At 37.0% G+C, this 26,505-nt stretch overlaps 1 protein-coding gene and 1 pseudogene across 1 annotated transcript; one reads left to right on the plus strand and one right to left on the minus strand.

The window, feature by feature from the left end:
• Positions 1–24,676, minus strand: LOC141325762 (uncharacterized; annotated as a pseudogene).
• On the plus strand, positions 17,930–19,451 carry LOC141325764 (uncharacterized). The gene is made up of 3 exons (XM_073834500.1): positions 17,930–17,952; positions 18,509–19,182; positions 19,342–19,451. Exons 1-3 carry the CDS (start codon positions 17,930–17,932, stop codon positions 19,449–19,451), a joined length of 807 nt encoding a protein of 268 aa, XP_073690601.1.
• Positions 24,677–26,505: the final 1,829 nt, after the last annotated feature.

Raw genomic sequence — 26,505 nt, forward strand, 5'->3', positions numbered from 1 at the left:
TCAATTTATTCTTTTTCCACTATCACCAGCACAGCCTACAAAGTCTTTTTCATTCTTTGACATGTGACAAATCAATGTGGCATTTAAGGGATGCTTTATATCTGAAACTCTTTCCGCAGTGACCACATATAAATGGTTTCTCTCCAGAGTGAACTCTCATGTGGCTGTTAAGGTTTCCTTTTTGGTTGAAACTTCTTCCACAATGCTGGCAGGTGAAAGGCTTCTCTCCAGTGTGAACTCTCATGTGCTCTTCTAAGCGTCGTTTATTATTGAACCCCTTTCCGCACTGAGGGCATGTGTAGGGTTGCTCTCCAAAATGAATTCTCATGTGGTCTTCGAAGCGCCGTTTTTGACAGAAACTCTTTCCACACTCAGAGCATGTGTAGGATTTATCTCTGTGAGTTCTCATGTGAACTTTAAGGTTTTCTTGTTGATCAAAACTTATTCCACACTGATCACATTTGAAAGGGTGATCTCCAGAGTGAATTCTAATGTGTTTGTTAAAGCTTTCTTTTTGAGTGAAACTTACGCCACAATGTTGGCAGGTGAGAAGGCTCTCTCCAGAGTGAACTCTCATGTGGAAATGAAGGTTTCCCTTCCGGTTAAAACTTCTTCCACACTGTTGGCAGGTGAAAGGCTTCCCTCCAGTGTGCATTAAAACATGTATTTTAAGACTTCCTTTCTGACTGAAATGCTTTCCACATTGTTGGCAGGCATAAGGTTTCTCTCCAGTGTGAATTCTCATGTGGACACCAAGGTTTTCTGTCTTGAGAGCTCTTTTTGAGTAAGTCTTTTCAGTCTGTGAACAACTAAAGGTTTTTTCTCCATTAATGAAACCATAATTCTCTTCCATTTCATTCAGTACTTCACTCTCCACTTTCAGTGCCATTAGGTCTAAAGTGAAAAAGACAAATAAAAGTTAACCCCAGTTTAATGGCACAAAATAACAGGCATCAAAACATTTGTCAAATAAACAATATTCTAGATCCACTAAGCAACTGCAAGAGATGTTGCATGTAATCTGAGAAAACCTCAATATTGCTAACTCCTCATTTACTTAGGATGGCTCAAATACTATTAAGATTGCACTCTAGTCTATGGCTGCCTGTAGAACCGCTTGCAAGATCATTGTGAAATTTGGCACACAGATAGAGGACAAACTCAACACGAACCACAGCAAGTTTCAAGTCTCTAACTCAAACCTTCTAGCACCAACGGCTCAAATTAGCAGTCAAGTTTAGGCTAATAATTTTTGAACAACAGAAGCAAATTATTATTTTTTTGTCTCTAATTTGGCTCATGCTGAGTCAATTGGATACCAAAAAGGCAGTGACTAATTCCAGTATATCGGACAAGAAATAAAAACATTGGCCTATCACTCATCAACCTCACATATGGCTTATCATTTGAAAGTGAAGCATGTAAATAAGCAGCTGACTGCTTCACCTGACTCATGCTGGACTGGGACGCACAGCAGTTAATCAGCCGCCTCAGTATTTAAGGTGCTTATAAACGCTCTTTACAAGTTTTGCCACTTGTATGATAACTTTGTCTACACCAGCATGACTTTTATGGTGAGTTTGCCTTCTTTCTCGCTAAGAGCATTTGGGATCAGAGTATGAAGTACTGTACTGGAGGGGTAGGAATCGTCACTGGTTTCACGGTTCAATTTACAGTTTTTCTTTGGTACATTGTTCAGATCAGAATCGAAATTCTCAAAACTACGTGTTCAATCTTCACATCGTTGTACACATCAAAAAAGCAGTTTGTCATTTCTTTAAACAAGATGAAAATGCTTTGCTACATCCAAGCAAATGACATGTACAATTATCTGCTGTTTCCTATATTATCAATTGCTTATGTTGATCAAAATGTATTACAATGGGTCTCCGTTGAATAGTCTCACCCCTCTCAACATTTAGGCATTGGTTCATAGCTTAAGTCTTTGCATGCAAAGTGGTTGAACAAGTTGTCATAATATGTCAAGCACATTTCTATACATTTCCTTTGCGATTCTTTCCACGCTGCATCGCAGGTGACATGTTTTTTAAGGGATTGTTTGATTTTGCCAGAAGAGTCAGGTGAAAGCTCTGTGAAATTAGTTTGAACATTTGTATTTGTGTTTAAGGTTTTGAGAAAATGAGTGATGGTTTCAAAAATATGTGTTGTAGGAATTCAGAAAACCTAATGGTCATCCAAACTTTAACCATAGTTTACATCAGAACGTCCCTACATAGTACACTGGTATACAGACAACATGACTAACCGATTTGTCTTATCTGTACACAATGACACAAGGACTTATCATTCTGATGGCACAGATATTTATTTTTGAGAGATGAACTAAGAATTTTAAGCAAGAGATTGGCTTTTGCTGTTTTGCAAATGTCAAGGATGATTTGAGAAATGTACCAAATCAACTGAGAAAAACTAATTACGATTATCATGTCAATAATTCAATTCGATTTGATATCATGGTGCTACATAATGTAATCTAACGGAAAACTTTGTTTTTGTTTTTAAAAGAGTGCTAAGTATACATTTTATTGTCACAAAATATAATCACATTACTTTTGTAAATGTAATTTGATGCGGACAATAAAACACTTTATTGGGCATACGTCATCATTACATCAGAGTAAATTTAACCACATGCACACAACTGTTTCATATGAAAAATGTTACTCAATCCTAGCAGTGAACATTAACCTTTAAATAATAAACGAGTCAATTCTTTAAATGCTGTTTTTTAAAAAAGAGCACTACGAGTAGAAAATGGCCTTTTCAAAAAAGAAAGCTGCAGGAGGGCAAACAAAGTAGAAAAACACCTGCCAAAGACAAATGAATTAAGAAAATGTACAGGAAAGTTCATAGGATAGTCCAGCTTTGAGAATGAAAACCAACCTGTTTGTGTCTCAGTATCTTTGACTCTTAATGTTTCTTCAATCCTCATGTCTTCACTCTCCTCTTTAATAAACTCCATCTTTATAACAATTACTCCACCTGGAGGATTGTTTTTTTTCCTGTGATGGGAAACTTTGTCCTGTTTAAGATGAGAATAATTAAGAAATAAATAAAAAAAAGAACAAATTAAATCTGAGCATATGTCAATCAGCCCTCGTTTATTAGTCAGTGCACAGACACTTAAAACACTGGAAACTTTAACTTATCCAGTTTTGATTAACATTTAATAGCATATTACATTTAATTGATTACACATTTTTAAATTTGCTTTTGTATTTTAATTTTTTTATCACAACAAAAACAAAAAAGAAACATTCGCAATAATTGCAATTCTAAAAGTTGTCGTTACACATTGCTAGTGACTGAACTGATGTTCATGATAAACTGCTGCAAGATACAGGAAGCCAAATGAGACGCACTTTTCCTGTTACTAATGTGTGGACGAGCTTTATCCGCACAAAACCTTATTTACAATCACTACATAAAGCAAATAAATGATAAAAAATAATGATCGCATTTATTTAACACTTTGAATGATTAAAAGCACACACCTTTCTTCAGCCGAATAAAAGGAGCGTAGCGCAGCCTTGTGACGTCTTCTTCTTCTTCTGAAGCGTTTCTGGCGGTTGGCAAACCAACTGATAGGTGCTTTACCGCCACCAACTGGACTGGAGTGTGGAACAAGAGATTGGCAGACAAACTACATATTAAAAAAAAAAAATTTATATTCTCTTAAACAAGTCCGTCTCTTTCAGGAATGTGATTAACTGTACATATATTTTCTTAAGTGCTGCTCCAAGTATATTTTCCAATTGAAATTTGACTTTATTTTTTACATGCATCTCTTAATAATTTCCTTTCATTTCCATATGCATGACATTCCACTATCACATGCTGTACAGATTCAAGTTGATTACAATGTATACATAATCCATTTGTATGTTTACCTATTATATGAAGTGTTTTATTGAGTCCTGTATGTCCTATTCTAATACGGGTTATGACCGTTTCTTCCCTTCGGTTTCTACCCAAATCTCTTCCCCCTCCAACTACCCTTTGGATGTTATACAGATGTCTTCATGTGTCATTAATATCCCAATATTCCTGCCATTTCCTTTGTGTATGAACTTTAATTATTGCTTTACTTCAGCTTTACTTAACGCAATTTCCAAGTCTACTGTTTGTGATTTAAAGGACTGTTTTGACAATACATCAACTTCTTCATTTCCTTTCACACCAACATGTACAGGAACCCAGACAAATGATACATTAAAACCTTTATTATGTAACCTATATATAGCTTGATATATTTTATTTAAAATTAAGTCTGCATGATTTCCCAGATTGTATACTATTGAGAGCAGAGAGACTATCAGATGCAATTACTACATTGTTTTTATTCCGTTGTTCTATCCACTGTGAGCCTATGGCTACAAGTTCTACTGTATAAACTGAGAGATAACTGTTGTTCTCTTTTTAATAATTTCCTCACATTGTGGGATATACACTGCAGCACCTGTGAGTCCATTTTCAGGGTTCTTTGAACCATCTGTGTATATAATTATTTTATTTGCAAAATGCATCTCTATAAGCCTTCTGGAGTTCAGTGACACAGTCTCATTTTCGTCAGAAGGGAACTCTGCTTCTGCAGATGTGCCTTCTTTCTGCCATATTCAACAGAACTTGTATTAATAGTTTTGTCAGGACAAAAAATGTCAGCATACTCTGTTCACCTAATTTGTATTATTTATTTTTTTTCAGCAATCAAATCACTAACCAGTGATGTTCTTTTTCTTAATCTTTACTTGCTGCTAGGTCCTTTTTTGGCCAGACATTTTTGTTCTGTAAGAAGGGTGTATAAGTAAAAGAGATAAACAATTAGATAAAAATAGATACAATTATCAGATTATAGATTAGATCAAATAAATTAGCTAGACAAAATAAATAAATAATAGATAAGAGTAGATATACGAGATAGGCAAAATAGATGTTCAAAGTTGATAAGGGTTTGCAATTAATCCTCATGTTAAATTTCAAAAAAGCATAGGTTTTATCCATTTTTGCATTGATTCTGTTATTAATCTCATGGTCTGTTTAAGAATGCTGTGAACATGCACATATACCAACTATCTACACCTGGCTTGACAGAGCTGCACGTTCTCTTCCTGACTCAGCAAATGTGCAATGGACTAAGCCAAGATATTTCTGATCAAACTATGCAAATCTCTGCCTTTTTGTTTTTCCCCCTAACCTAATTTTACTTTTGTGCAAATAACCCTCTGGAAGCCTCCTCAATCATCGTTCCTCACCTCCTCACAGTGAAATTAGAGAACTGAGATGTCCTACACGATGATTCAATTGGGGTTCAATCAAGAGGAATGGAGGAAATAATGAAGCATGAATTTGTGTATTGTGAGAAGCACCCCTAGAATCTTCCAAGCAGGTGTTAGCTGGAGCTTGTTTGAGCTCAACTGTGCAGGACTGTGGCCCTCCAGGAACTAAGCTTAATTGTATTGATTAATATTCATACCTGCGTCCATCTTTTTTGGTGCTTTTTTTTTTGCTGCCATGTATTTAGCATACTAATAATAATAATTACTGCTAGGTGACATGCTGTTGTAAATTAAAGTCAGTTTTGGGAAGTCTGAAATGACAAGCCCTTTCCACTTACATTTAACATTTTCTTTGTTGAATGATACGAGGACACTTTGGATCAGTGCCCGACTAAAATCTGTCTTGATGTGATGTACTTGGACAAAAGAGGTCAATTTGCTGACATTGCACAAATTTCAGCAGCACATTTAGCACATTGTGTTCATTTGTCAGCAGCTTTGTAACTGGAAGTGCAGGTTTGTTTGAATCTGCTCCTGGGAGAACAAGAGCATAGTATAACACTGTTTTATCTTGATTGGGAATAACGCTCACTGTTCCTCCAGGTGCATCTGGATAGAGGGATGCTTTGTGGTTTTTCTAGAGGTGAGATTTACATTCTCTGTCCTGTGTACATATGCGCCGCAAAAGGATCAACTTGCAAATTTGCAACATCAAAGAGCTTGTGTGAGTTTTAACCCTTTCAGTGGTGAGTTTAAAATATTCTAGCAGACCCCCGAGAGTGAGTTTTTTTTAAGCGACCGTTACTTTAGAATGTTCGTCCTTATTGTTTCCATGGTGACGCGTCAAGCTTGTCATGTGACACAACGCAGACACAAAAACACTGGCTGCGTCCGAAATCGCATACTACCCTACTATATAGTACGCGAAAAGCAGTACGCGAGGCGAGTAGTATGTCCGAATTCACAGTATTCAAAATTCAGTAGGCGAGAAGTACCCGGATGACCTACTGCTTCCGGCCGAATTCTGTAGTACGCACACCATGGACACTTTCCTATCCCATGAGGCTCCGCGAGAGGAGGCGTCATATTCGAAAAATGGCGGAAAGTGGAGACGCGGCTCTTTTCAAGTGTAAGTACCTCAGGATAAAACGTTGTTTATTGTGATTAAATTACACTTGTTTAACACAATCTAAATTAACGGATGACTTATTGAAAGTTCAAACATTGTAAATCGATGAGGTGATTTCTTGAATCGGCTATAAGTTGTTTTGTACATCAGCTTGTTAACACAGCTTTTTTAAACGGAGACATTCGTTGTTAAGCAGTTTAATGATATTAGAAAATTAAACGAATTAAAACTATTTGTTTCCTCTTATACTAGTGTTAATTTTTAGTTGATATTTTGTTGGCTGCATATCAAGCTAGTAAGAAGTAACTTTATGCTTCAGCTTGTCAATGTAAATTAGCAATAATGGATTGATCTTGACTAATGATTACTGTTTTGACATTAGAGGGACTGATGAACACACTCGGCTACTTATTCAGTGGAGAGTGGCTAATGAAGCCCTCTTCACTGGAAAGAGAAATGCTGCCATTAAAGGTTTTGAGTAAGTAAACAAAGTATGTAAAATGTACTTTTATTTAGGTGCTGTTGCCACTGAATGTAGTACACACTTACACTTCAAGCAAAGGTTTTACTGCATTATTTTTATGCTTAATTTCTGTGCATTTATTGTGACAGAGTTTTTGTGACAGAGCAGATGCTAGATGGGAAAATGTCTGCGGCCCAAGTTAAAAGAAAGTGGGAAAACCTAAAACAAAAATACAAAGTAAGAATTAAAAAAAAAATGGTTCAACCAAAATCTGAGTTTTTTCATGATTTGATAATGCTAATGTTGTTAATGTTATAATAATCTATTGAATATAATTGTTCTTGGTATTTTCCTTTTACAATTTTTGTAGGATCTTAAATGTCCACAGACTGGTGTGAGCACCGAGGATGGTGAGGTTACAGCAGCATCTTGGAAATGGTATGCTGTCCTGGATGAGGCAATAGGGGGCAGACCATCCATCACACCACCCACCCTTATTGCCTCATCTGGATCAGATGTTGCTGTAACCTCACCTTCCTCGGTGAGGTCAACAGCTGAAAGAGCAGGGAGGAAGAGGAAGGACATACAGGAGGTTATGTACGAGATGGAGGAGAGGGAGGCAGAAAGGGAAATGGAAGCAGTAGAAAGGGAGGAGAGGCGATGGAGAGAGATGATGGAAAGGGAGGAAAGAAGAGAAAGAGAGAGATGAGAGCACGAGGAGAGACGAGAACAAGAGGCCAGGGAAAGAGAAGAAAAAAGAGACCGAGAAATGAGAGAGAGAGAGAGAGGAAAGACGAGACAGGGAGACAAAGGAGAGAGAGGAGAGATTTCTTCAGCTTTTAGAGCTATTTGCAAAAAAATAAAGAATATTAATAAAAACTATACTTTCTTTCCATTTGGTTTTTCATTGTTACATAATGGTTATCAAGTTTTAATGCAGAGTTAGTTTCCAGGGATTTACGGTAGCTGGATTTTGTCATTTGTAAAGTGCAATTAATAAAATGTGGCATTGAGTAACAACATTTTTAAAGCACTTATGTGCACACTAATTTTGTGGTAGTTTCCAGCTGCTTTTTAAAGCAAAATGAGTGTCGTACTGTAGAGAAAACCCAGACCAGACTGCTTTAAAAAGTATTCATTTTAAATATAACTTCTACATGAATGTGATCACAAAGATTAGGTCAAAACATTTTTGCATCATGTAGTATATAGAGTTTAAAAGTCCAGACCAAATGGAAATTTCTTCAAACATTTTTATAATGGGTGCTAGTAAAATTAACTTCAGTGTCTTCAGACAGGTAACGTTCACATACAAGACTTTTGAGGTTAACACGTAGTAATATCATCTCCTAATCTCACTATACTTATTTATAGGGCTTCACTTTTTTACCCCAGAAATAAAGTAATTTATAAAATTAAGCTTAAATATGAAAATAACCCACAAGTGGCATTCATGATATGTAGCTAGAATTTCAAAGAATTGTTATACAAATTTACACACACACAGCCTTAGGCAGTGTGACACTGGTTGGTGGGTGTCACCTCTAGGGACCACTGCAGCTCCGAGATCCCCTGTCGATTAGCCTGGGACTATCCCCAGTTACCATGTGCAGCCACGAGGAGGCCCGACAGGAGTCTTGGTGATGGAGAGGCTGTGCACTGGCAGAGGAAAAGTGTTTTTTAGGTCTTAAATAGTCTGATTCGTCATTCCACAATTTTATGCCGCAGAAAGCCTTAAATTTATCAATGCAATAATGTACATGCTCTGCCAAAAATTAATGTCTTCCAGAGTTTTTGTCCCAATACAAATACTAAATATAGATATTACATAAAGATAAATTTAAGATGCAAAATGAAGAAATTGTCTTGTTTATGCTCAAAACAAGACTATTTGTGTCAATGGGGTATGAAAATTATTTTTCCATTTGAATTAAGTAAAAATATTTCTGAGCTCACAGGCAGATATGTGTCCTTGTTTTAATCATGAACTTCATTTTGTTCAATTTCACAGAGAACAAGGCTACTTGTATTTTTTTAACAAACTTTTATATTTTCTATTTTTTCTGTTTATTTTACAATTAACAAAAAAATTGCTTGCTCTATTCTTTTTCTATCTTTTTTTTTTAATTTACTGTATAATCTAAAAAATCCTTGATACGTATACTGCATTAATCTAATCTGAGGCTTGTCAGAGCTCACATAGCATTGTTCTTTTGTTGATTTTGATTGCTTCCATTGTCCTCATTTGTAAATCGCTTTGGATAAAAGCGTCCGCTAAATGATTAAATGTAAATGTATCATAATTTAGCATCCTTAGCACTGATTAGTTATATTGCCTTTATCTTTTCATAAATTTACTTTCATAGAACCGTCAGAAACCCTTAAAAAACTGCTTTTTCATCACAGTGCCAGTGAGCTGTAATCAAGAGGGATGCACACAGATGTTATGCACTTCCACCTCTCTCTAACTACTACTGCATTTTTTTAGCATCACAACACCCTGTGGGCTGTGCCCACCCACACACACCTAACTATTTACATATTAACTAGCTAACGTAGACAAGCTTAAACAATGTCAATCTGAGAACAAGAACTGATTTGCAAAGTCTTAACCTGTTAAATTGTCTTACAGGTAGTCATGCTCATGAAGAGCAGGCACACAATTGTCTGGTGCGGACACAGCTGCAGCCAGATTGTCCCGCACATCCTCTCCTGTGCTGGCTTCTGTGTTTTGGGGTTCAGGTGGGTCATCGGCAGGATCCTCCACATCTGCATCAACAATGTCCCCGTTCTGAAGACAGAGGTTGTGGAGCACTGCACAGCAAGCAACAACTTCTGGCACAAATGCAGGGCTCACTTCCAGGGCCTTGAAAAAGATGGACCTCCAGCGTGTCTTCAGCATCCCGAAGGCTCTTTCAACTATGTTGCGTGCTCGAGCATGCTTGACATTGAAGCGAGCCTGTACAGGATTCTGTACAGGCTCTCTGTACGGGGTGATGAGGCAGATGGGCGCGCTCAAACAGGGATACCCACCATCTCCGAGGATGCATTTCCCTGCAGGTGGATATAAGCGGCCAGTGTAAACAGGGCTGTTCTTAAGTACCCTGGCATCATGCACCGACCCAGGATACCCAACAAAGATATCAATAAACTTCCCCTTGTGGTCGGTGATGGCCTGCAGCTGTACAGAGTGGAACAGCTTCCTATTAAAGTAGCATGGGGCGTCACCTGCTGGTGCTTTGATCCGGATGTGGCAGCTGTCTATTGCACCAGCTACTGTGCAGAAAGCTGGAGACCCAGCCAGCTGGGCAAAACCTGCCCCCACTTCCTCCAGGTCATCCGGGGTCGGGAAAGTGATCACCCTCTTCAAAATACAGGTGACCGCCCTGCTAATTTTGTGCACAATGTCATGCACCGTGGACTTTGGGATGTCAAAAGCCATTGACACCACCCTATATGATGCTGCGTGGGCCAGCCAGTACAAAAACACCAGCACCTCAATGTCAGTTTCCCAGCCATGGTCAAAATCTGACCTCAAGGCAGCAATGAGGGACGTGATGGACCGTCGTGAAAGCCGCAGGCTGGGACGAAGGTCAGATTCCTCCTGAAAATATAATTGGAGAACTGGCACAGCAGCATTCAGGCGGCAGTAGGTTGTTGGGCTCACTGTCTGTAAATGTGTATATAGTTTTTTTGTTAGAATATGTATATATTTGTGTATCTATTCATAATATATTCATTTTATCTATGTATATATTGTATTTATCCATTTATTTATATACACACACACACAGCTCTCCATCTTTTTTTTTTTTAGAATATGTATATATTATTTGTGTATCCATGTATAATATATTCATTTTAACTATGTATATATTGTATTCATATAAATACACACACACACACACACACACACATATTGAAGCAACAAGACTCAATTAATAAATTTGAATGAATATATACACACTTATATATGTATAAGTGTGTATATATTCTAAATGATTTTTTTTTGTCCTGTGTATTCATTCATAACAATAAACTGCTTTGTCTGTCAATTACTTTGTTGTTCACAGAGGTGTTTTTTTATTCTGAGGTAAAATTTGCTAGCTAAATAAGTAATTATACTTACGTTATTTGATAAATAATCTACAAGCTGTCTACGAAGGCGTGATCTGCGAGCAGCTGACCGACGGCTTCTCTGAGCTGTCTGTCCAATCAACATTAAAACGCCGTACATTGCCGGTGCCGGTGTTCGTGCAGTGGAGCGGTCTCTTTAAATTTTCGCGCTGTTGTGACGACGCATGACACGTGACAACATCAATATGGCGGATGTAGTATGTCCGAATTCCATTCATACTACCCACATTCATACTATATAGAACGTACTGTTTTAACGGTCGGGTAGTACGTTTGAATTTAAATGTAGTACCTACTTAAGTAGTATGCGATTTCGGACGCAACCTGAGTTTTTTTTAGGCGACCGTTATTTTAGAATGTTTGGCATTACTGTTTCCTTGGGGACGCGTCATGTGACACACCGCAGCCACAACAGCACTGTAAGACACATGGATCACTTTTATTACGTTTTTCCTTTTTTATTATTAATATTCACAAGCATGCTTGCTATATTATGAAATATCTGACATTCCGATTTCGAAATATGTGCAAGTAAATGTATTTAAAAGTCCAAACACTTTTATAATGACCACATTAGTTATTCTACACCGGGTGATGGGAACCATGTTTGTTTGCGCTGAATCTGAGCTGTGGGATTTACAACACGCAAATTCATCCTCTCCTCCCGAAAGACATTAAAGTAAGTCTCTGGTGAGCTGGGAGAAGAGGAGAGTGAACGTTATAGTTACCTACATAATCTGTATATGATATCAATAAAATATGTTGTCAGAATATATTTGTAGAATCATTATTGCCGCTTCCATAGACATCAGTGTGTGTTTTACAAACTATAAATGTATGGTTTTGCTAGTACTTATGTGTATTTAAATGTCTGAAACCTAAAATAAGCATTATATGGTTGAAAACACTGAATAGTTGTGATAATATGACAAGCACTCAGCACGTCTGATCTGGCTCAGCGCCAGCCAAAGCGCCAAAACAGATTTGAATTCAGCAGCTGATCACGTGATGCGGCGAACGTTCGAATCACACCGGTGTGATCGTACACTTCAGGGACCATCCAAGACAAATCACACCGGTGTGATCGTACGCTTCAGGGACCAGCCAAGACAAATCACACCGGTGTGATCGTACGTGCTCAACGATATCAACGTTGTGGGCTGGTGTATATTATGGACAACAAACACAGGTGCATTTTATGGATGGCATTTTGAATGCACAGAGATACTGTAACAAGATCCTGAGGCGCATTGTTGTGCCATTTATCCACAACCATCCCCTTGCAGCATGATAATTTACTGCCCTATGTTGCAAGAACCTGTACACAATTCCTGGAAGCTGAAAACATCCCAGTTTTTGCATGGCTAGCATACTCCCCCATTGAGCATGTTTGGGATGCTCTGGATCGGCATATTCAACAGCGTGTTCCAGTTCCTGCCAATATTCAGCAACTTCACACAGCCATTGAAGAGGAGTGGACCAACATTCAGGCCACAATCAACAACCTGATCAGCTCTGAAGGAGATGTGTTGCACTGCCTGAGGCAAATGATGGTCACACCAGATACTGAACAAGATAACACGGTAAAGCGCACGGGAAGGGCTTCCATGGAGGACATAAATAGAGGATATAAGGCCGATAGATCATTACAAGTAATGCCTATGAGCGCTTGTGGTGTGAACAGCTTTATTGTTTTGACATGCTGCTTATTTTATCTACAAATGATAAATTGGTGCCTCCATTGTCTCAGAGTCTAGTTAAAACCAAGCCGCAGTCCTCAATTTGAATGGCTTGATAAAATGAACATTAGTGTTTATATAATCTGCACTACTTAGTATAAAAGACTATTAAATGCATTAAGATCTCAGCAAATAATGAATTAAACAAATTCAAAAACAGCATTACCAGCTTCAATAATCAGCTTCAGTGACAATTTATTCTCTTCGTATGGCTACAAAAGTTCTTGAAAATATGAATACATCATGGCAGTCCTGATATAAACTGCAGGAGCAGAGATTATTCAGTCCTTCAGTCATGTAGCTCTGGTGCAGCATCACAATGCTCCTGACACTGAGAATGAGTTGCTCTGGTGTGGTGATATTTTACAGGACATTACGGATGAAAAATTACCCATGTTGCTTACCATTGAAGACTCCATTATGAAATCAAATGAGTAAAAGAGCTCAGGTGAGAACACAAAACACTCTTAGTCATCTGTAAGTATTCGATTTTTTACATTTCCTCCTATATTCCCATATTTACACTTAATGGGACCCCAGTTATTACTCCACATACCAATATTTTATTACCTATTTGATTGAAACTTACAATCATTGCTCACATACCATTTTCATTTTGATCACTTTATTCATCTGCTCTTTACTATTACATATTACCATCAATCCTCCATCTTCAAGGACTTTTGTACACTTGCAGCAAAGTCTTCTCTCTGGTGTTATTATGACTCATGTCACGCTGATAACATAAACATACAGTTCTCTCATGTGTGAAACCTCATGTGGTATTTAAGTGATTCTTTACATCTGAAACTCTTTCCACAGTGATCACATATAAACAGCTTCTCTCCAGTGTGAAGGTTCATGTGCCTGTTAAGGTTTCCTTTTTGGTTGAAACTTTTTCCACATTGCTGGCAGGTGAAAGGCTTCTCTCCTGTGTGAACTCTTATGTGGTCTTCAAAGTGTTGTTTTTGACTGAAACTCTTTCCACACTGAGGGCATGTGTAGGGTTTCTCTATGTGAGTTCTCTTGTGGACTTCAAGGTTTTCTTGTTGATCAAAACTCATTCCACACTGATCACACGTGTAAGACTGATCTCCATTGTGAATTCTCATGTGTCTGTTAAAGCTTTCTTTTTGAGTGATACTTACTCCACACTGTTTGCAGGTGTAAGGCTTCTTTTCAGTGTGAACACTCATGTGTCTGTTAAGGTTTCCCTTTTGGCTGAAACTTCTTCCACACTGTTTGCAGGTGTAAGGCTTTTCTCCAGTGTGAATTCGTAAGTGGTCTTCAAGGCATTGTTTATAGTTAAACCTCTTTCCACACTGAGGGCAGGTGAAAGGCTTCTCTCCAGTGTGAATTCTCAAATGTTTGTCAAGGTTTACTTTTTGGTTAAAACTTCTTCCACATTGTTTGCATGTAAAAGGCTTCTCTCGAGTGTGAATTCTCATGTGTCTTCTCATGTTTTCTCTTTGATTGAAACACTTTCCACACTGATGGCAATTGAAATAACTTCTTCCCGTCTTTCGTTTTATTTCTCTTAAAGAAGTTGTTTTAGTCTATGAACAACTAAAAGATTTTTCTCCATTTGTGAATTCCTGATCTTTCTCTTCCGTTTCATTCAGTTCTTCACTCTCCTCTTTCAGTGCCATCAGGTCTAAGGTGAAAAAAGACAAGTACAAGTTAACCCCAGTTTAATGGCACGAAGCAACAGATTTCAAAACATTCAAACATGTAAAGTGTCAAAACTAACATATAACTATATCCTATATGCTATAAGCCAGTGGTTCCCAATTCCAGTCCTCAAGCTCCACCCACTCTGCATATTTTTCATGCCTGTCATAGTTAATGAACCTGATTCTGACAATTAATCAAACAAGTTGAGTGAAAGTGACGGCTGTCGCCAGACTTTATTTCACATACGTCATCATTACATCAGAGCAAGACCACATGCATGAACTATTATTTACCTATATCACATGTAAAATGTTACTCAATCCTAGCAGTGAACATTAACATTTAAATATTAAATGACACAATTCTTTGAATGCTGTTTTTAAATAAAAGTAAAAAATGGTCTTTAAGAGAACTTTAAGAAAAATATTAAGCTAAAATCTGCAGGAAGGTAGACAGTGTAGAAAACACCTGCCAAAGGCAAAATTAATTGAGAATTGGATATTTCAGCTTTGAGAATGAAAACCAACCTGTTTGTTCCTCAGTATCTTCATGTTTGACTCTGAATGTTTCTTCATGCTCATCTTTAATAAACGCCATCTTTGTTTGTTCGTCAGTATCTTCATGTTTGACTCTGAATGTTTCTTCAATCTTCATGTCTTCATGCTCATCTTTAATAAACTCCATCTTTGTTTGTTCCTCAGTATCTTCATGTTTGAGTCTGAATGCTTCTTCAATATTCATGTCTTCACTCTCCTCTTTAATAAACGCCATCTTTATATTGTGTGGATGGATATGGATATCATTTCATTCAGCAGGAGTTTTTTTCTGTGTTTGTAAACTTTTTCCTGTTGAAGATGACAATAATTATCAGGAAAAAAAAAGAAAAAAATCTCAATCAGCTCTAGTTCAGTAGTTCAGTAGTATACATTTAGTATATTACATAAATTATTATAGTATATTACGTTAATCATTCTAAATGCTGTTGCATTTTAGGATAGTCACAACAACAACAAAACATTTGCAATTGTTTGTAAAAGTTGTCATTACACACGTTTGAGGTTTTTTTCGTCTCATTGACACTGTTTTAAGCAGCAGGTCTCTCAGCGAGCGGTGATTCGAAACAGTGAATCATTTTGTGAATCAACCGATTCAATTGACTCGGAGTTTCTGATCTGAATCACTACACATGGAGCGACATCAGACGCTGTGTGGATGCGCTTTAATAACGTTCATCATTAGATAAAATATTACCATGTTGCATTCAATAAATTGTAAACCGCTTGTAAACCATATAAAACAGACTGAACGCTTGGTATGAATTTAAACAGTTCAAAGTTTAAACAGTTTAAACATACTACAAACCTTTCTTCAGCTGAAACACTAATGCAGGAGCGCGGAGCAGCCTTATGACGTCACACCACCAGATCAAAATAAAAGTCCTGTTCACGCGCTTCTGTGTCTACAATGCGAAACGTTCAGAGATATGTACAAAAAGGAGTTTTATTTTTTCCAAATGCATTATTGCGTTAATTTATTCATTCAAGTATTTATGACAATATCTACAATATTTCCACAACCCTTGTCAAAAAATCCTATTGGAATTTCAGTTTATCCTTTAGGATCTTAGTGGATTCTTAGAATCCTATTGGACATTCTGATGGGTCAATATCACCATAGAGTGCCTTTGACTGATGAAAATTTCTTAAAGACATTGTTCAAGTTTTCCGTTAAACCACATGTTTATTATTTTAAGAAGACTTTAAACTTCAACAATTGCTGGTTGGTCCAGCTCCTGGACCTTTGATAAAATAATTATAAGCAAAAACATTTGGACCAACTTACAAAATATGTCCACCCTGTCAGGGACAAATGGATACAGAAAGCAAATATTTCTGACAGTGTTATCATTCTAAATAATACACTTTTGGAAAATATTTTTTTTTTAAATTGGAAAGAACTTCAAAAACTTTGGAAATAACAAAAAACTATGTTCTGAGTTACATACCATTTAAAGTAAAAAATAAGATAGGAAACATATCTGACCAGAATTTATCCAAAACCAATTTATCCTTAAATGTTCCTAAAAGAACAAATGCTAAAGATTGTCATTTGAATAAAGACATTTTATTTTTTTCAGTTAAATGACAGGGTGGACAATGACATATGACGGGGTGGACGGTAACATGACAGGGAGGACAACTGAAGGAAGAGACACAGAAGTGGCAATAATAACACACTTAATTTAATTATTTTGAGAGTCCTCTGCATTTGTGTGTGTGTGTGTGTGTGTGTGTGTGTGTGTGTGTGTGTGTGTGTGTGTGTGTGTGTGTGTGTGTGTGTGTGTGTGTGTGTGTGTGTGTGTGTGTGTGTGTGTGTGTGTGTGTGTGTGTGTGAGTTCCCTCACTTGGATGGATTTAATGCAGAGCACAAATTCACCATACTTCACATCTCACTTTCAATTGGTGTAAAAATATTGCCTGTTCTCTTTTAAAGGATATGTTCTGATGTGATGATTTTTATTTATTTATTTATTTTTTTAACAGAATGTTTTTGGGCATTTTCCATTTAAAAGGTCAGTGTAAGTCAAGTCAAGTCAAGTCAAGTCACCTTTATTTATATAGCGCCTTTTACAATACAGATTGTGTCAAAGCAACTGCACATTATTTAAACAGCACCATAGTGTGTAAGTAACGCATTATTGTAACAATCAATTTTCAACAATCAACAGTTTGTACCAATGTCTGATTGTAGAGAACTCATCAGGATCCTGTGGTGTAGCGCCGATGGCCGTCAAGGTTGGCGAGGTCTTAAAGTGTAACAGACCAGTGGTTCCCAACCACGTTCTTTGAGGCCCCAACACTGCATATTTTGCATCTCTCCTTTGTCTGACCATTTTGTCCTCCATTTTAAGTCTTAGTGCAGGGGTTTCAAAGATTAGCTCTAACCCAGATCAAACACACCTGAACCAGTTAATTAATGACTTAATTGGAGAAACATGAAAAACATGCAGTGCTCAGGGGCCTCCAGGAACATGGTTGGGACTCGCCGTAACAGCCCATTTTTATGATTGGCTAACATCATTGCCTCTTAATAAAAAGTTATTGTGTGATGAATTGTTCATCTGATGGTTGAGTGGCGAGTTTGTCAATTTTCCTAGCCTTTCTTATATTTGTTGCATTTGATCCCCTAAAAGACATACATAAAAAAATGCTACATCATAATTGAGATACGTCTTTATCTAGGTTTCCTAAACTATTGTTAGATTGAATAAATTGTATAGCAGCCAGCTTAAACTCTATAGGACACCAGACTATGATCAGGTTTGGACACCATGATATGAGATCTAGCATGCATGCATTACAAATCTACATGATTGGTGTAACCTGCTTTGTAGTTTCGCGTAGCCAGACCTTCAGACTGACGTCTTAAGGTCTGGAATTCATGGCATCTTTAATTGGCCAAGGCCCGCCTATAAGGCCGTTTGACCGACATGTCAAACAACCAACAACCACAGTTCGTTTCTTTCAGCGTCACGTTTCAGGGCGTAGAAATGTCCCCACAACAACTGACTGGCATGCAACAAGTCAGTCATTGAAATAACCAGCATTGAAAGTTAACGAAGAAGAGGGAGAACAAGCAGCAAGTCAGTAATTTGTTCGCGAACGTCGCAAATGTGTTTAACAACAACGGCGTCTGCATAAGCACCTTTTAGCAAAACGCTGAGTAAACCACTCTGCGCTTTGTTTGCCTGTGGGCTGAAAATAAACGCGACACTCGCGTGTTCCGGAAATCCGGTCAAATTCAACTAATCAGATGACGACTTCGACATTCCTGAAGTGTTTCCAGTTAAGTGAACCATATGCATCAGACGTTTAGCCAACGTTCCGTGAGCGTGACGTCTGAGGCTGAGACTACCTGCTTTGTGGCATTAAACTGGGGTTAAACTTTATTTCTTTGTTTTCCCACTTTAGGCCCAACAGCACTGAAAGAGGAGAGGGAAGAACTGAATGAAACTGATGAGAATCTTCATGTTTTCATAACTGGAAAAAAATCATTTTGTTCCTTACAGTCAGAAAATACATCTACACAAAAAAAGAGCTCAAAGGGCAAGAACAACAAGTTTTTCCACTAGCTTTCAGCGTGGAAACAGTTTCAACGAACAAGGAGAATTTAAAGTCCACAAGAAAATTCACACCGGAGAGAATTGTTTCCTCTGTCAACAGTGTGGAAAGAGTTTCAGTCAAAATTCAAACCTTAAAGTCCACATGAAAATTCACACAGGAGAGAAATCTTTCATCTGCCAACAGTGTGGAAAGAGTTTCAGACAAAAAGGAACCCTTAAAGACCACATGAAAATTCACACAGGAGAGAAGTCTTTCATGTGCCGTCAGTGTGGAAAGAGTTTCAGTCAAAATACAAACCTTAAAGTCCACATGAAAATTCACACAGGAGAGAAGCGTTTCATCTGCCAACAGTGTGGAAAGAGTTTCATTCAAAATATAAACCTTAATGTCCACATGAAAATTCACACTGGAGAGAAGCGTTTCATCTGCCAACAGTGTGGAAAGAGTTTTACTCGAAAAGCAACCCTTGAAAGTCACATGAGAATTCACACAGGAGATAACTCTTTCATGTGTCGTCAGTGTGGAAGAAGTTTCATTAATCCTGTAAACCTTAGAGTCCACCTGAGAATTCACACTGGAGAGAAGCCTTACACATGCAGTCAATGTGGAAACAGTTTCAGTCAACGAGGAAGCCTTGACAAGCACATGAAGATCCACAATAGAGAGAGCCTTTTTACCTGCCAACAGTGTGGAAAGAGTTTCACTGTAAAAGAAAATCTTAACAGGCACATTAAAATTCACAATAGAGAAGGCTTCTGCACCATTTGCGCCACCCTAGTTGGCTCCTGCTTCGTCTGCTCTGCTCTGGTGGGCTCCTGCTCTGTCTGTGCCGCCCTGGAGGGCTTCTATGTTATGGTCACCAGCTGGAGTGCCTATGGACTCCACTAGAGGGCACTCCAGTACGGACTCTAAATATGTTTTGTTCATTCAATCTACCATGTTTCACCTTTGTCTGTGTGTCTTAATCATGTTTGATTCCTCTGTTCCATGTGTTCACTTCCCATCAGTTGTTTTTATCATGTGCCCCCATGTGTTTTCATTTAAGTAACTCCCTCGCACCCCTGTTTTGCCGATTGTTGTTTAGCCTTTATTGTTTCCCTTTGTTTTTTATTGTTAGGTTTCCTAGCCTTGCCTTTGTGTTTGATCCTGGACTGTTTTGTGTTTGTTGAACCTTGCTGCTTGCCCTGACACCTTCACCTGTTTATTCATATTACTCTTTGGATGATCTTGGATGCTTCTGTTTGCTGTCTCTGACCCTGCCCATTTTGACTACGTCTGTTCTTACTCAATAAAGCTTGCGTTTGGACCCACACTTCAGACCCCTCTGTTACAACTGCACACAATCCACTATGTTTAACTTCACACTAGAGCATTTAAAAACAGCATTCAAGAAAGAAATGTAATCTTATTACAGCTACAGAAGTCGTTCAGTCAAGTGCAGTGGGTGATTTTCTGCATATTAACAGCATAGACCCAAACAGCAGTATAAGTATAGTATATTACGCTGCTGTCACTTAATACACCAGTCTAATCTAAACATGATTTCTTTCCCAGCTGTTTAACTTCACAGACATAACCGACTTAACAAACTTATTAGTGCACTGCAAAAAATGCTTTTCTAGCTTAGATTTTTTGTCTTGTTTCCAGCCAAAATATCTAAAAAATTCTTAAATCAAGAAAGATTTTTTAGATGAGTAAAAATTGTCTTGTTTTCAGCAAAAAAAGTCAAAATTAAGTGCATTTTTGGTTGAAACAAGCAAAATAATCTGCCAATGGGGTAAGAAAAATAATCTTGTTTTCTGTTTGAAATAAGATAATTTTGCTTACCTCATTGGCAGAATTTTTGCTTGTTCTAAGCAAAAATGCACTTAATTTTGACTTGTTTTTTCTTGAAACAAGAAAATAATTTTTACTTGTCTAGAAGATCCTTATTGATTCAAGAATTTTTAGATATTTCGGCTGGAAACAAGACAAAAAAAGCAAAGCTAGAAAAACATTTTTTGCAGTGTGAAAGACTACTTAGTTTAGTATTCACGCCAGACACTTTTTTTTCCGCGTGCTTTGGACGTGTGCGTCCAGAAAAATGTATCAGAAATTGAAACTGAAATGGCTTTAAAACTCATAATTGCAGCATGACATGATAATCAAAGCCAAAAATGTTTTTTTGGCAGAGATTGGTGATATGAGTTGCAATTGATCAGTATACATACAATTAGACCACAATTCGATAGCAATATTGAAAGGTTATGTCTGATGTTTTATCTGAAAGAAAAGATATTGTGAGTTCAGAGTCTTTCCTATTGAAACATTTTCAAATTTTGTTTAAAGTATCTACAAAAAAAAATAAATAATAAAAAATCAATGTACATGATAATCAAAATGCTCTCATGTCAGCACCAATAGCTATGAATGGGCAGTGCATCAACACCGTTCGCTCTGGGTGTCCTAAGTCCTTTTTTTTTTCCCTCTTTAGTAGTTTTACCCAGACTTACTTATTATTATATTATGTAAATTTAGCAAACATATCTGATTGGAAGATCTGAAAGATCCCATGCATTTACCCTCTCCTTGACAAAATGAGGAGAGAAGTGCCAAAAGTGGACGAAAGAGACTGTGATACAGAGACAGTTTATTGTATTTGTGATCTGATCAACCAAAACCAATTTTAAACCCAGGTGTAAACAAAGCACAAATCTGCTGTGAACCTCAAGATTGTCTTGTTTCTGAAAGTCTTTACACAGTTTTGGCACAGCAAAGGCTTCTCTCTGGTGTTATTACATAACTCATGTCACAACGATGACGTAAAACTATTTTCTCATCGGTGAAATCTCATGTGGTATTTAAGTTCTGCTTTATTTTTTGAACTTTTTCCACAGTGACCACATATAAATGGCTTCTCTCCAGTGTGAAATCTCATGTGATCTTCAAAGTGCCGTTTATAATTGAAACTCTTTCTGCACTGATCACACGTGTAAGGCTGCTCTCCATTGTGAATTTTCATGTGTCTGTTAAAGCTTTCTTTCTGGTTGCAACTTCTTCCACACTGTTGGCAGGTAAAAGATTTCTCTCCAGTGTGAACTCACATGTGGACTCTAAGCTGTCCAGGTTGAGTGAAACTCTTTCCACACTGTTGGCATGTGTATGGCTTCTCTCCTGTCTTTTGAGCCCTTTTTATTGAGGAAGTCTTTTTAATCTGTGAACAACTAAAAGATTTTTCTCTATTTATGGAATCTAATACTCTTTCATTTCATTCAATACTTCACTCTCCTCTTTTAGTGTCATAAGGTCTATGGTGGAAAAAAAAAAAGTTAACCCCAGTTTAATGGCACAAAATATCAGACATGAAAACATTCAAACATGTAAAGTGTTAGAACTAAAATACAACTACATTCTATATGCACTAATCAAGTACAAGAGATGTTGCATGTAGTAAAAAACAGGGCTGAACAATTAATTGAAGGCAATTGACCATATTCACGGATTACATCCTTGTTTAGACAAGCCAGCTAAGTAATTCCTGGTCAACTGAGCTGTGCCTTAATATGAGTGGATTTTGCTTATTTTCTCTACACAATCCATTCACAATTGACGAAAAGTTGTTTGTCTAACAGGACCAAACATCCATGCATACCATTTTAAGAATGACAAATGCGAGTTTACAAAAATATGCATTAAATCAGATAAATATGCGTGAGTCATTGCTGTGATTGACAGTAATAAAAGCAAGACATCTTAAAAAAAACTAGGGAGTTGAAATGGCAGCTTTATGAATGAAAGTAAATCGTAGAAGTGAATTTTATTGCACAGGCAATTAGGCTGAGGGAAAGAAAAACTATGATTGTCTGCAAGCTCTCTCAGATAAGTACTTTTGTTTATCACTAGTAATCAGGGCTCTACACTTACGTTTCTTGTTAGGAGCATCTGTCTCAACTTTTAACATTTTATGAGCACACTCTAAACAATAATCAAAAAATCGGATTAAAAACCTAGCCTTTCCATTACAATGGTTATTTTTTACTTCATAAAATAATTTATATTTTTACCTTTGTTTTAAATTCTTTCATGTTTAATGAGGTTAAGAGGTGGCATGACTGCGATCAAATTCATACATTTATGTTGAGATTAATGTTTTAAATATAACATATTGGATACAGAAATATTAAATGATTTAAATAACTGAAAAAATCTGCCAGCAGGTAGCAGCAAGACACAGATTTTATTACTGAATCATATCATTTAATTGATTTATTCGAAACGGCATTCATTCAGGAATAAAGCAAATGACATTCTTTCTGAATGTGAAAGTAATTCATTTTACTAGATTCATTTAAAAACGCACGTTCATTCATAAACTAAACACTGTTTGGATAGAGATGTGCAGCGGGTCAGTTATAACTTGCAAAATCAGGCAATAGTGTTATAGTCAGACAATGTAAGTCACTAAATAACATCTTGCTTATTTAACTGTATTAATCCAATATCTCATTTACAATCTTCCTTAAAATTTGTAATTATTTAAAAAAAGTAGCTTGCTTACATTATTTATTAAAAATGCAAAAAATACATGATGTATCATGATATCAAATCAAATCATTTATTGATAATCGTAATCAAATTTAATCGAGAAACATGTCACGATTCACACTCCTCTAAAAAATGCTGCAGTAATATGGGACGTCCTGAATAAGAACTGATCATTGTTTTTTTTTTCTCTACTTTTTAGAAATGGGGTCTATATATCCCGTTAAAATGTAATAATGTCCCATATCTCAAAAAATGCTGCATTAAAAAAGGTTTCATATGAGTTTTGCATATAATATGGGCCTTCCTGAATAAGAACTGATCATTGTTTTTTTTTCTACTTATTAGACTCTAAAGTCTAATAATAATGTCCCATTTCTCAGAAAAGAAAATTACACCAATAAATAAAACGGATATTAAAGCTGAAATGCAAATAAATAAGTAAGTAAAAATTCACGAGCACTTTGTAGTATTATCTCTCAGTCCTGGGCGTCTAAATGAAAAGCGCTCTGCAAGCGCGTTCTCTCTGTGTTGTTTCTGAAACTACCGTAATCACTGTAATATGCGCGTACACTTAAAATCAATCGCGGCTGGCTTGACCGTGTTTTTCTGGACCGCGGCTGGCTTTACCGCATTGATTAACTGCATGAGACGCTGCCTTAGAAAAAATTATAAAAAATACGGGACAAAACCCGTCCCGTATTGATTCAAAACGGGACGCGCAATTTCATTCACAAATACGGGACGATTCCGTATTTTAAGGGACGGGTGGCAACCCTACATAAACGATGCAATAAATAATAAATGCTGATGTAGACAAAGTTATCATACAAGTGGCAAAACTTGTAAAGAGCATTAGGAAAAGCACCTTAAATACTGAGACGGCTGATAAACTGGTGTGTGTCTCAGTCCAGCTTGAGTCACCAGATGAAGCGGTCCGCTGCTTATTTACATACTTCACTTTCAAATGATAATCCAGATGTGAGCTTGATGAATGATAAGTGAATGTTTTTATTTCCTGCCCGATATACTGGAATTAGGCCTACCTCAAGGACCAGCTATTGATGATCTGTTTATCTTTGACATGGACCATTTTTTCTGTGACTGACCATCTAATAAAATTTTAGTCGACTAAGCCTCTTCTCGGAGACTAACATTCAGTAAACTATTAAGGGGGCAGCCCTAGTCGAGGGAAAGTGACGGCTGTCGCCAGACTTTATTTCACATACTTCATCATTACATCAGAGCAAGTTAGACCACATGCACACAGCCCTTATTTACCCATTTCAAATGAAAAATGTTACTTAATCCTAGCAGTGAATATTAACATTTATGTTAAATAAGACACAGTTCTTCTGTTTTTGAACCAAAGCACTATAAGAGTAGAAAATAACCTTTTAGAGAAGGAGGGCAAACAAAGTAAAAAAATACCTGCCAAAGACAAATGAATTGAGAAGATGTAGAGGACAGTTCATAGGATAGTTCAGCTTTGAGAATAAAAACCAACCTGTTTGTTCCTCAGTATCTTCATGTTTGACTCTGAATGTTTCTTCAATCCTCATGTCTTCACTCTCCTCTTTAATTAACGCCATCTATATAATAGCGTGTCACAAGGATTTTAGTTTCTCCACCATTTTTTTTTTTTCTGTGTTTGGAAACTTTTTCCTGTTTGAGATGAGAATAAATAAATCTCAATCATCTCTAGTTCAGTAGTCAGTGCACTTGTAATGGAGTCAGAGTGATAGTTAATGGACTTAAAAGATCTGATTAGAGAAACACTCAAAACTTTAAGTTACTATTCAGTCAGGTATTTAATTATTAGTATATAACATTAAGTATTATATTATATTACATTAATTGTTCAAAATGCTATTGTATTTTAAGGTTGTCATTACAACAAAACAATTGCAGTTGTTTGTAAAAGTTGTCATTACTCATTGTTTGAGTTTGTTTTCGTTGTATTTTCACTGTTTTGAGCAACAGGTCTCTCAGCGAGCGGCGATTCGAAACAGTGAATCATTTTGTGAGTCAACCGATTCAATTGACTCGGAGTTTGTAATTCGTGTTTCTGATCTGAATCACTACAGAGAGAGAAATCAGACGCTGTGTGGATGCGCTTTAATAACGTTCATCATTATATAAAATATTACCATGTTGCATTCAATAATTATTACGTTTACATCGCTTGTAAGCCATACAAAACAGACTGAACGCTTGGTATGAATTTAAACAGTAAAGACTACAAACCTTTCTTCAGCTGAAACACTGATGCAGGAGCGCGGTGCAGCCTTATGGCGTCATACACCAGATCAAAATAAAAGTCCTGTTCACGCGCTTCTGTGTCTACAATCCAAGACGTGCATAGATATTTACAAAAAGGAAACATATTCGAATAATAAATCATGACAGTAATATTCAGAGTTTTATTTTTGGTGAAATACATATTGAAATGTATATAAAGAAACTTTGTCTAAGATGGAAGAAGAAACTGCTTCATTAGAGCAGGTAACAGTAGATGCTGCAGTTTCTGCTTTTGATAGGATTTTTAACATAGCAAATAGAGCGAGAATGGAACTTATACAAAGTTCATCCAACGACAACTTGCTTACAGCTACAAGGAGGCTGTTTCGCCAGTCTCGAAACAGAAGTGTTTGAAGTGGGGGAGACCGGGTATAGTTGAAACAAAGGGAGAGTTGTAACACTACCAATTCCACGAATCAGGGATAAGATAGGGGTTATGTGACATTTTCAGTTTCCTCAGGCTTCCTTAACAATCACACGTGGAGATTTTCCAGTCAGTCTTGCAACCTCTCCAGAAGCTACAACATAAAATCGAATTCTGAGGTAAGAAAGTTAAAAAAAAATTAAAAGATAATATTTTGTTTAGTACCTCTACCGTTGTAGATGATGTTGTATGAGTTATATCAGGTCAAACTGTAGTTTCTCTAGTAAAGAATGGTGTATCAACCTCCTGCTAATTTCAAAGCACCATGCTAATACAGCTAGCTAAACAATGGGTGACAGTAGGTTGAAACACATGTTTTGAAAGTGTTACAACCATCCCCCTTATATACAACTTAGAACATTTTTGTGATTTTGTTAATTCTACAGAATGCCTAGAAAATGGGTGAGAAAAACAAATCGAGGAGTCGATGCCAATGTTATAAAAAGAGCAGCAGAGGAAGTTAGGAATGTCTGTCAGGGCAGAGGCAAAATCCAAAGGAATCTGCCATGTCACCTTGAACAGATATTGGAGGAAATATAAGGAACTGAAAGACTAGGGATCAAGGGACTTTCCTCATGTAGGATACTGCAGTCCTCACAGGTCTTCAACAGGGAGCAGGAGGAGACTTTGTCACAGTATATAAGCCAGGCAGCCGATATATACTATGGGCTAAATCCACGTGAGGTGAGCACAATG

Source organism: Garra rufa, chromosome 2 (assembly GCF_049309525.1).
Source record: "Garra rufa chromosome 2, GarRuf1.0, whole genome shotgun sequence".
Lineage (NCBI taxonomy): Eukaryota > Metazoa > Chordata > Actinopteri > Cypriniformes > Cyprinidae > Garra > Garra rufa.